Source organism: Thalassophryne amazonica, chromosome 18, assembly GCF_902500255.1.
Source record: "Thalassophryne amazonica chromosome 18, fThaAma1.1, whole genome shotgun sequence".
NCBI classification, from domain to species: Eukaryota; Metazoa; Chordata; class Actinopteri; order Batrachoidiformes; family Batrachoididae; genus Thalassophryne; species Thalassophryne amazonica.
Genome location: NC_047120.1, coordinates 12,453,905 through 12,466,368, shown reverse-complemented (window position 1 = coordinate 12,466,368; position 12,464 = coordinate 12,453,905). Strand labels below are relative to the sequence as shown.

The 12,464-nt window shown below is 49.4% G+C and overlaps 1 protein-coding gene across 1 annotated transcript in view; it reads right to left on the bottom strand.

Annotated features, from left to right (window-relative positions):
• The window catches only part of LOC117531565 (E3 ubiquitin-protein ligase TRIM11-like), a 30,536-nt gene extending 18,448 nt beyond the window's left edge, over positions 1-12,088 (bottom strand). The window contains exons 1-2 of the mRNA XM_034194686.1: positions 11,907-12,088; positions 9,946-10,047 (exon numbers count right to left, since the gene is read on the bottom strand). Coding sequence (XP_034050577.1) covers positions 9,946-10,047; positions 11,907-12,088 — 284 coding nt within the window. The remainder of the gene's footprint in view (positions 1-9,945; positions 10,048-11,906) is intronic.
• Between the last annotated feature and the right edge of the window lie 376 nt (positions 12,089-12,464).

Below are 12,464 nucleotides of genomic sequence, written 5' to 3'. Positions count from 1 at the left end.
TGTGAAGGGGCCTTTATTGATGTGAATTATGTTGTGTGGGCCGCTGAAGAGGAGGTACTGCTGGTCCACCACCAGAGGGCGCCCTGCCTGAAGTGCGGGCTTCAGGCACGAGAGGGCGCAGCCGCCTCGCAGGAGCAGCCGGGAGTGACAGCTGTCACTCATCACCACCTCATCACCAGCTGTCATTCATCACCACCACTTCACCATCTACAATAAAAGCCGGGCAGCAACTCCACCTCCCTGCCAAGATATCGTTCTACCCCTCAGGTAAAACCCTCAGCCGTTTTTGGTGCCGAACACACACATTTGTCTCTGAATATTCTGCAGGCGTACCTGTTGACTATCCGCAGCTGGAAGCTGGGTTGGTGGATTGTGGAGGAGGCGACGCTCTTCGCTCCTCACACCCAATTGGATAAGTAGTCACTCAGGCGCTGCACGTTTATTGTTCCTGTATTGGAGGTGGAGATTTTTCCACAAAAAGGAACTGAACTGATTGCTGACTGTTTTGCTGGGTGCGCACTCACCCACCATAAACTGTTTCTGCTTCCTGCCAGCAGTACCAGGTCTGACAGCTGGAGACGGTGGCCACCTGGGGATTCAGGACTTGGCGGCTCCAGTGTGCTCCAGATCCGTCGGCAGTGGAAATCGTGTGGGACCCGGCTCTTCTCTGGACAGACGTCTTCTATCCTCGAGCCTGCCCACACATCACCTTTGTATATTGACTGGATTCTAAATCTGTGATTGTCTGTATTCCGTTGTGCACATTCATAACAGTAAATTGTTATCTTTTGGTTCATCCATTGTCCGTTCATTTACGCCCCCTGTTGTGGGTCCGTGTCACTACACTTTCCCAACAAATTATTTGTCAAAAATGTTTGCTACAACCTTCAATTTCTTTTTTTCAATTTATTTTCATTCATATAGCCCCAAATCACAACAGAGTTGCCTCAAGGCACTTCACACAAGTAAGGTCTAACCTTACTAACCCCCAGACCAATGGTGGTAAGGAAAAACTCCCTCTGAGAAAGAAACCTCAAGCAGACCAGACTCAAAGGGGTGACCCTCTACTTGGGCCATGATACAGACATAAATTACACAACAATTCACAAAACGAATATACAGAAAATTTTGTTGGTGCACAGGACAGGAGGGTCACCAGCACAAATACAACTCCTATCTCTGGATGGAGCTGCACCTTAAACAGAGAGAAATAAACAATCAGGCATCAAAAAGGCAAGAAATACTCTATAATTTTCCAGCATTCATCAACAAGAAAAACAGAAGAAATACTAAGGTCATCACCAGCCACTAGCCCTAAGCTTCACTAAAAGACCCCGAATTTAGGTAAAGTTGAGGCCGCGGCATGCTCCGTTTCAAAATAAAATGAATTAAAAGAGTAAAAAGCATAAAACAAAACTATACCAGTATACTTGTTATGTGGCCCGCCCGAAGAGGAGGTACTGCTGGCCAACGCCAGAGGGCGCCCTGCCTGTAGTCGGGTTTCAGGCACCAGAGGGCGCAGTCACCACCCAGGAGCCAGGACTACCAGCTGTCAGAAATCTCTCATCATCATCCCATCCCATATAAGACTGGAGGAGACACCACATCTCTGCCGAGATATCAGTTTACCACTCAGGTAAACTCTCAGCCGTTTGACTGTGCCGTACGCACGTGATCTTTTTCTGAGTATTTGCAGGAGATCCTGGTGACTGCTTTCAGCTGGTGCTGAATTTTGTGGTCCGTGTAGGAGTGACGTTCTTCACCCCTCACGCCAAAACGGATAAATAGCTCTCAGGCTCTGCACTACTGTGTTTTTGTGTCGGAGGTGGAGATTCTCCCACAAAAGGAACTGAACTGAATTGCTGATTGTTCTGCTGGGTGTGCACACACCCACCATTAACCTGTCTTCTGTTTCTGCCAGCAGTACCGGATCTGACAGCTGAAGTAGAGGCCACCTGGGGACTCGGGACTTGGCGGCTTCGGTTTGCTGCAGGTCTTCGTTGGCGGCGGAACCTTGTGGGCCCCGGCTCTTCTCTGGATAGGCGTCTCCTACCCTCGGACCTGCCCACACGTCACCTGTTGACATTTGTAATTGACTGTCTAAAAATAGTATTCGACCTGTTGTGCACATTTGCCACAATAAATTGTATTTATTTGACTACCCATTGACTGTTCATTTGCGCCCCCTGTTGTGGGTCTGTGTCCTTACACTTCCCCAACAGGATATCTCGGCCAACGTCATGGATCCCGAGGGGCGTCAACCACCAGTTGAACAGCCAATGGAAGAGCAGGGTGCACAGGCGTCTGCAGGAGGCGTGATTGGTGAGTTGCAGCAAATCCTCACCGCCTTTACTGCTCGGTTGGATCTAATGACCGAGCAGAACGTCATCCTCAATCGTAGAATGGAGGCTCTCACCGCGCAGGTGGAAGCGCGCGCTCAGGGCGCTGCTGCAGCTCCTCCTCCTGCTGACCCGGTGTCGAATATAGACATTCCACTGGTCATTCAACGACCCCAGCCACCATCCCCTGAAGCATACATAAGTCCCCCAGAGCCGTACGGGGGTTGTGTGGAGACGTGCGCAGACTTTTTAATGCAGTGTTCGCTCGTCTTTTCACAGCGTCCCGTGATGTGCGAGTCAGACGCCAGCAGGGTGGCTTATGTAATTAATTTGCTTCAAGGCGAGGCACGCGCCTGGGCTACGGCACTCTGGGAGCACAATTCACGGCTCCTTACCTCTTATACTGGGTTTGTGAGGGAGTTCAGAAAAGTCTTTGATCACCCAAACAGAGGCGAGACTGCTTCTACGACGCTGCTGTCAATGAGACAGGGGCGTCGGAGTGCAGCTGAGTATGCGGTCGACTTCCGCATAGCGGCTGCGAGGTCCGGCTGGAATGCCGCTGCACTCCGCGCCGCCTTCGTAAACGGACTGTCGTCAGTCCTGAAGGAGCATCTGGTGGCTAAGGATGAGCCGCGGGATTTAGATGGGCTTATAGCTCTGGTTATACGGTTAGACAACCGATTGGAAGAACGTCGACGGGAGCGAGATGAAGGACGTGGCCGGGCATGCGCCGCCCCTCTCCCTTCCCGTTCCGAAGCAGCCCCGCCTTCCCCACGCTCCAGAGCCCGAGTGCTCCGTGTGACAACAGCTCCCCCTGCTGACGAAGCTATGGACACGAGCAGGGCCAAAATAAAATTAGAAAACAGACAGAGGAGGCTGGCCCGCGGAGAGTGCTTTTTCTGTGGCTCTAACGAGCATCTGCAGAAACAATGCCCCAAGCGGTCAAACACCTACGCTCACCCTTAGAAACTGGGCTAAGGGTGGGCCATAACACACACGCGGGTACTGCACGAAAATCCGCACGAATCCCAGTTGTGATCCTCTGTGGGGATTTAACCCTTCAAGCCCCAGCACTGATTGACACGGGGTTGGAAGGGAATCTGCTTGATAGCAGATGGGCTACAGAAGTAGGGCTCCCTCTAGTGGCTCTTCCTTCACCAGTGAGGGTACGGGCACTAGATGGCACCCTTCTTCCATTAATCACACACCAGACACAGCCCTTAACACTGATTGTGTCTGGGAATCACAGGGAGGAGATTATGTTTTTTGTGACACCTTCTACCTCCAGAGTAATTTTGGGCTATCCATGGATTAGTAAGCACAATCCCTGGATCGATTGGCCGTCTGGGGTTGTGGCTCAATGGAGTGAAACCTGCCACCGGGAGTGTTTACGATCCTCGGTTCCACCCGGTGTGACTGCTAAAGTGGAGGTTTGAGTCCCCCCAATCTCACGACGGTGCCTGTTGAGTACCATGAGCTTGCTGACGTTTTCAGCAAAGATCTGGCACTCACTCTACCCCCGCATCAACCATACGATTGTGCCATTGATTTAATCCCGGGTGCTGAGTATCCGTCCAGTAAACTGTACAACCTCTCACGCCCCGAGCAAGAATCAATGGAGACCTACATCCGGGACTCATTAGCTGCCGGGTTGATCCGGAACTCCACTTCCCCGATGGGTGCAGGTTTCTTTTTTGTGGGCAAGAAGGACGGCGGACTCCGTCCATGCATTGATTACAGAGGGCTGAACGAGATCACGGTTCGCAACCGATACCCGTTGCCCCTGTTGGATTCAGTGTTCACGCCCCTGCGTGGAGCCAAAATATTCACTAAATTGGATCTTAGGAATGCGTATCACCTGGTTCGGATCCGGAAGGGAGACGAATGGAAGACGGCATTTAACACCCCCTTAGGTCACTTTGAGTACCTGGTCATGCCGTTCGGCCTCACTAATGCCCCCGCGACGTTCCAAGCATTAGTAAATGACGTCTTGCGGGACTTCCTGCATCGGTTCGTCTTCGTATACCTAGACGATATCCTCATCTTCTCCCCGGATCCTGAGACCCATGTTAGGCATGTACGTCAGGTCCTGCAGCGGTTGTTGGAGAACCGGCTGTTTGTGAAGGGCGAGAAGTGCGAGTTCCACCGTACTTCTTTGTCCTTCCTGGGGTTCATAATCTCCTCCAACTCCGTCGCCCCTGATCCGGCCAAGGTAGCGGCGGTGAGAGATTGGCCCCAACCGGCAAGCCGTAGGAAGCTGCAACAGTTCCTCGGCTTCGCTAATTTCTATCGGAGGTTTATCAAGGGCTATAGTCAGGTTGTTGGTCCCCTTACAGCCCTGACCTCCCCAAAAGTTCCCTTCACCTGGTCGGATCGGTGCAAAGCCGCGTTTAGGGAGTTGAAACACCGGTTTTCTACTGCGCCAGTTCTGGTGCAGCCTGATCCTAGCCACCAGTTTGTTGTGGAAGTAGATGCCTCTGACTCAGGGATAGGAGCTGTGCTGTCCCAGAGCGGGGAGTCCGATAAAGTACTCCACCCCTGTGCCTATTTCTCCCGCAGGTTGACCCCAGCAGAGCGGAATTATGACGTCGGCAATCGGGAGCTCCTGGCGGTGAAGGAGGCCCTGGAGGAGTGGAGACACTTGTTGGAGGGAGCTGTGGTTCCATTCACGGTCTTCACCAACCATCGGAACCTGGAGTATATCCGGACCGCTAAGCGTCTGAACCCCAGGCAAGCCCGTTGGTCTCTTTTTTTTGGCCGTTTTGACTTTAGGATCACCTATCGCCCCGGGACTAAGAACCAGTGGTCGGACGCACTGTCCCGGGTGCATGAAGAGGAAGTCAGAGCGGAGCTGTCGGATCCACCAGAAAACATCATCCCGGAGTCCACTATCATTGCCACACTGACGTGGGACATGGAGAACATTGTCAGGGAGGCCCTGACGCGTCACCCAGACACTGGCAGTGGACCACCTAACCGTTTGTACGTCCCACCAGACGCTAGGACTGCAGTTTTGGACTTCTGCCATGGTTCGAGGCTCACCTGCCATCCAGGGGTGCGGAGGACCATGGCAGTTGTTCGGCAGCGGTTCTGGTGGGCGTCTTTGGAAGCCGATGTCCGGCAGTATGTCCGGGCCTATACCACCTGTGCCAGGGGCAAGGCAGTCCACCAACCGGAGAAGGGACTCCTCCAGCCGCTGCCTGTGCCTCATCGCCCCTGGTCCCATATCGGCCTGGACTTCGTCACGGGTCTCCCTGCGTCCCAGGGTATGACAACCATCCTGACGATAGTGGACCGGTTCTCCAAGGTGGCCCACTTCGTGGCCCTCCCGAAGCTCCCGTCGGCCCAGGAGACTGCATACCTCCTGGTCCACCACGTCATACGTCTGCATGGTATCCCTACGAACATCGTCTCGGATCGTGGTCCTTAGTTCTCCTCCCAGGTCTGGAGGAGTTTCTGCAGGGAACTGGGTGCCACCGTGAGCCTTTTGTCCGGGTACCACCCACAGACCAACGGACAAGCAGAGCGGGCTAATCAAGAGCTGGAACAGGCCCTGCGGTGTATGACCTCCGCGCACCAGACGGCCTGGAGTCAACATCTGGCCTGGATCGAGTACGCTCATAACAGTCAAGTTTCATCAGCAACCGGCCTCTCCCCTTTTGAAGCGTGTTTGGGGTACCAGCCCCCATTGTTTCCGGCTGTGGAGGGAAAGGTCGGGGTTCCCTCGGTCCAGGCCCACCTCAGGAGGTGCTGTCGGGTGTGGCGTACAGCCCGCTCTGCCCTGCTGAAAGCCCGGACGAGGGCGAAGAGCCATGCAGACCGCCGACGTGACCCGGCCCCGGAATATCAGCCCGGGCAGGAGGTCTGGCTGTCAACAAAGAACATTCCTCTCCACACGGAGTCGCAAAAGCTGATGGACAGATATATCGGACCATTTCGGATCACCAAAATCATCAGTCCAGCCGCAGTGAAGCTGAAACTCCCGGCTTCACTGCGGATCCATCCTGTTTTTCATGTCTCCAAGATCAAACCATACCACACCTCGGACCTTTGCACCCCCGGACCTGCGCCGCCTCCTGCCCGCATCATCAACGGCGAGCCTCCGTGGACTGTCCGCAGGCTTCTGGATGTTCGCCGGAGGGGTTGGGGTCTCCAATATCTGGTGGACTGGGAGGGTTATGGACCTGAAGAACGCTCCTGGGTGAAGAGGAGCTTCATCCTGGACCCGGCCTCCTGGCCGAGTTCTACCAGCGACACCCCGACAAGCCAGGTCGGGCGCCAGGAGGCATCCGTTGAGGGGGGGGGGGTCCTGTTATGTGGGCCGCCCGAAGAGGAGGTACTGCTGGCCAACGCCAGAGGGCGCCCTGCCTGTAGTCGGGTTTCAGGCACCAAAGGGCGCAGTCACCACCCAGGAGCCAGGACTACCAGCTGTCAGAAATCTCTCATCATCATCCCATCCCATATAAGACTGGAGGAGACACCACATCTCTGCCGAGATATCAGTTTACCACTCAGGTAAACTCTCAACCGTTTGACTGTGCCGTACGCACATGATCTTTTTCTGAGTGTTTGCAGGAGATCCTGGTGACTGCTTTCAGCTGGTGCTTAGTTTTGTGGTCCATGTAGGAGTGACGTTCTTCACCCCTCACGCCAAAACGGATAAGTAGCTCTCAGGCTCTGCGCTACTGTGTTTTTGTGTCGGAGGTGGAGATTCTCCCACAAAAGGAACTGAACTGAATTGCTGATTGTTCTGCTGGGTGTGCACACACCCACCATTAACCTGTCTTCTGTTCCTGCCAGCAGTACCGGATCTGACAGCTGAAGTAGAGGCCACCTGGGGACTCGGGACTTGGCGGCTTCGGTTTGCTGCAGGTCTTCATTGGCGGCGGAAACTTGTGGGCCCCGGCTCTTCTCTGGATAGGCGTCTCCTACCCGCGGACCTGCCCACACGTCACCTGTTGACATTTGTAATTGACTGTCTAAAAATAGTATTCGACCTGTTGTGCACATTTGCCCCAATAAATTGTATTTATTTGACTACCCATTGACCGTTCATTTGCGCCCCCTGTTGTGGGTCTGTGTCCTTACACTTCCCCAACAATACTAGTCATACAAAAGGAAAAATAAGTGTGTCTTAAGTCTGGACTTGAAAGTTTCCACAGAATCTGACTGTTTTATTGGCGCAGGGAGATGACTCCACAGAGCAGGGGCACGATAAAGAAAGCTCTATGACCTGCAGACTTCTTATTCACCTTAGGGACACAAAGTCATCCTGCACCCTGAGAACGCATAGCCCGGGCCGGTACGTAAGGTTTAATTAGGTCAGCTAGGTAGGGAGGTGCCAGTCCGTGAACAATTTTATAGACTAGTAGCAGAACCTTAAAATCTGATCTCAATGGGACAGAAAGCCATTGAAGGGATGCCAAAATGGAAACCAATTGGAGAGCCCTAATGCTAGACTGCGGTAAACCAGAAAATAGAACATTGCAGCAGTCCAATCCAGAAGAGATAAACGCATGGATCAGGGTCTCAGCATCAGCCATAGACAGGATGGGACGAATCTTCGCTATATTTTGCAGGTGGAAGAAAGCAGCCCTGGTAAAATTTCTAATGTGGAGGCCAAAGGACAACGTAGGATCAAAAAATTACCCCAAGGTTCCTCACTTTGTCAGTGTGATGTATGACACACAAGCCTAGGCTGAACGTTAACTGGTCAAATTGATGCCGATGTTTCACTGGACCAAGAACCATCATTTCAGTCTTACCAGAGTTTAAAAGTAGGAAGTTTCTAGACATCCAACTTCTCATTGATGCAAGGCAATCTTCTTCGGATTTTATGTGAACGAGATTACCAGCAGTTATTGGCATGTATAACTGAGTATCATCAGCATAGCAATGAAAGGTAATCCCAAAACACCACAATATGTGCCCAAGGGGTGCTATATAAAGGGAGAAAAGCAGGGGGCCTATGGCAAACCCCTGTGGAACCTCAAATTTCATGTCACTAAGGTTAGAGGTAGTGTTGCTGTACAAAACACAGTGAGAACGACTGATCAAGTACGACATCAACCATGCAAGGGCACTCCCAGTAATCCCAAAATAATTTTCCAGCCTATCAAGTGGAATATGATGATCTACAGTATCAAATGCAGCACTGAGATCTAACAGCACCAGAACCGTAGTGGTGTCTGAATCCATTGTACGCAGACGTTCATTCACCACTTTAGTGAGAGCTGTCTCTGTGGAATGATATTTTCTAAAAGCAGACTGCAGTGGCTCAAAGAGATTATTCTCAGTAAGATAGTCCATGAGCTGCCATGACGCCACTTTTTCCAGAATTTTAGAGCAAAATGATATATTTGATATCAGCCTATAGTTTGTCAATACACTAGGGTCAAGATTAGGTTTCTTAAGTAATGGTTTAATCACTGCAGATTTGAAACATTTAGGAACAGATCCAGAAGTTAAAGAAAGATGAATAATTTCCAGCACAGTCAGCCCAAGAGTGGGCCACAGGTCCTTAAACAGTTTTCTTGGTATAGGATCAAATAAACAGGTTGTGCTTTTTGTTGATGTTATGAGTTTCGTCAGCGTGCCTAGTGAGATACTATCAAATTCTGTAAATCTAGGTAATACTTCAGTAATGGCACCCACCTCAATAGCAGGGTGTAGTGGCTGGGTTAAGGCATGCAAGTGTTGCCACCGTGTCGAACAAGAACTTTGAGTTATGTTTGTTTTTGTTGATCAAATCAGAGTAATAGGTCCGCTTTGTAGCCAATAGTGCATGCTTATAGTCTAAGATAGCATCACGCCATGCAAGGTGGAATACTTCTAATTTTGAACGACGCCATTTCCGTTCTAGTCCTCTTGCTTTATGCTTGAGGTCACGCAGATAATCATTGAACCAAGGTGACTGTGATTTGGGGGAGCGCGGTTGTAACACAGGTGGCGCCTTGATTCTTTCTCATTCAGATTCCAGGGTCCTGACGAAGAAGCTAATGTTAGCTTTGCAGCCTGGACCACATGGTTTAAATTAAACAAATTATCTCTGAAAATTTAAAAAAAAAAATCTTATTTTCTGATGTCTGGAGGTAAAAAGTCAAATTCAAACTGAGTGGACTGTCTGGAGTGATGTGGACTCGATTCCTGGGAATGTTTAAGTGAAGTTGGAGAGAAACATCAGAACAGGTTCGTTGAACAGTCAATCAATCAATCAATCAATGTGGATAATAATGAGGGTCAGTCACCTGGTCTCCAGAAGAGGAAAAACTACTTGTTTACTTCTAGTTAGCACTGCAGTACTAACTGAGTACATACTCAGTATTCAGGTTGAAGGCGGTTGATGTCAGGAATAAACTCACAGACCCAGAGACAACATGGAAACTCCACACAGACTGGACCTGGACTTTGGTGGGAATTGAACCAAAGTCCTTCTTGCTGTGAGACAAGTGATACCCCCTGCACCACTCTGCCATGTTTCCAGCAGAGACTGAAATCCTTTAGTTCTGGTTCAGACGACAAATCTGAGTGTTGATGTGAAATTGAATCTGATGAAACAGAATTCAGGGACATTTTGAACCATTTGAAGCAGAAACTAAATCCTGACCTGAGAGTCTCCAGGTGACAGTGTGGACTCTCCAGTCCAGCAGACAGCAGCTTCACTCCTGAATCCTGCAGCCGGTTCTGACTCAGGTCCAGTTCTGTCAGACTGGAGGACTGAGAGCTGAGAACTGAAGACTGAACTTCACAGCTTCTCTCTGACAGATTACAGCCAGATAACCTGCAGAGACGATTCAAAACAAGAAAGATTTTCAACTTTAAAATCACAGAAATTAAGTCTCTGTTAAAATTCGTGATAGAACAGATCACAGATGACCCCCCCCCGGTCCCCCGGTTCAGTTCACATATGAACTGTGATTTAACTCCAAAGTTTCCATCACAGTGTGAAATACAGATTTATTGTCCCTGTAAGTTCCAAATGTGACACAAACACTGAAACATCAGGAAGATGAGGATGGAATGTGAGCACTGATCTCACTGAGATGGTTCAGATCAGTGAGTGTGAGCCGTGACATCATCAGCAAAAAAAAAAAAAAAAAAAAACTGTTCCAGACTGTTGCTGAGTGGTGTTTATCCTGAAAGAGCAACAGAAATAAAGTTATTATTCTGACTTTTACCTTCTAACCAGATGATGGAGACGTCCTCTGTTTTTTATGATGTTGTCAAAGGTGATTTTTTTTAATGTAACAAACGGTTTCAGATTCTTCTTATCAAACTGTGTGTTAGAGTTTTTCAGAGTTAGACCTGAAAAGTTTACACACACACAGAAATGATCACAGGAGAAACTGAATTTCTTTATCCTGCAGGAGAGGAGGAACGAGAAGCTCCTTCAGAAAGAACTGTCATCCGTCCTGAAGGTCCCGCCCCTTGCCTCTCCTTTTTATTGAATATCGTTACATACAGCATATAGGAATGACGATATCACAAAACAATGAAAAGACAGAAAGTCTGGTCTTACTCTGATATGAGCCGATGTCAGTTTGTACTGTTCCTGTCCAAGGATGAACTATTAATCAAAAGTACATATCTGCGATTAGTTAATCATGACCCCAGCCAGCCAGTCTGACATTGTAGATAGATGACCTGCACATTGAATGGACAGACGTCATATGCTCACTGTTAGACAGTCTTAATGCACTTGAATCATTCAGTGTATATGATTGCTTTTGTCACTAAGTAATTACTTAAAGGAATAATGATACATAAGCTTTTACACCTGCATATATGCATATATGAAAAATAGAGAACAGAAATCAAAGACATGATTACAGAGAGCACATCAAAGTGAAGACATTAATATTTGATAATACATATATCGACAATAAAGAGAAAAACCCTGTCATTCTTCCTCCCTGTTTATCAAATTTCAATGTCTGCATTGTCAATATCACAAAACCACCACCTCCGACTGTGGATTTTCAGTGGCCCGATCATTTGCGCAGAAGCATCAAACCCTTACACTCAGGAAGAATAATGTACACAAGATGCCCAGTCTAAACGAGGCCATTTGAAGTATCATGTGATTGCAACAAGAAAATGTAGTCACGGTCCAACAGCAACCCATCTACTGTAGCAGAAATCATCCGACGAACCAAAGACCGTACAATAGGGATCACGCAACAAATCATGACACTCAATACGCCTAAAAAAATCGCGAGTGGGGTGATCATTCTCAACAGGATGTGGTACCATGATCCTGAAAAGAGCCATGTAGCCCAGCCATTGTCTGGGACAAAGTCTTTAACTACAGTGCGTTCTAGCAACGTCAATTTTTGAATAGCTAAGGCAATGGAACCCCCATCGTCACCATTGTCAGGAATAAAAGTGCAACAGCTTTCACCCACCATGGCGCATACCCCACCCGCAGCCGCGGTTAATTGATCTAAAACCATCCTATCCTGCATTTCCATGATCCGCAGAGCAGTCAGCTCCGCCCTTATGCCTTTTAGAGCCTCAACTGTGGAGTTCACAAAGTAACTAAATCGATAATTTAGTGTCTCCACGCACAGCATCACCTTGCCCATGCCCACCCAGGGAAAAAGTGAGAGTAGGATCTTCTGGTCTGTAGACCACAGCTTGGCATCTTGAGGCACGTCTGTTCCCCATATAGGGTCATGGGGAGCCAAGTCTCGCTTGAAGCGATGACTGGTCAAGGGGTGAGCGGCTACGACGTAGGAGTGCTGAGCCATGGTTATTGGAGCGCATCTGCCTGTCCATCCTGCGGGGAGGGCTATGAAGGCATCATGGCCACACAACCAGTACATGCTCACCTAAGCGTAAGTCCCCGTCGGGTCCGGTGCTTGAAAGTAATCTACACACTTGCCCCCATAGGGAGCTTGAGTGTGGTTAAAGCTTCCATCCAGTAGGCGAGTGCATGGCCCCAATATCACCTTACAAAATGGCTCAGCAACCTTGCCCATATCAGTAATTGGACCAGAGAACAAAGGCTGGTCATTGGCATAACAGATGAGTTGAGCTCTGGGATCAAGGAAAAGATTTAGTATGAATAGGCACTGTCAGTGACCCTTCTGCTGCTAGGAAATTTTTAAATGAAATGTTCTTTGG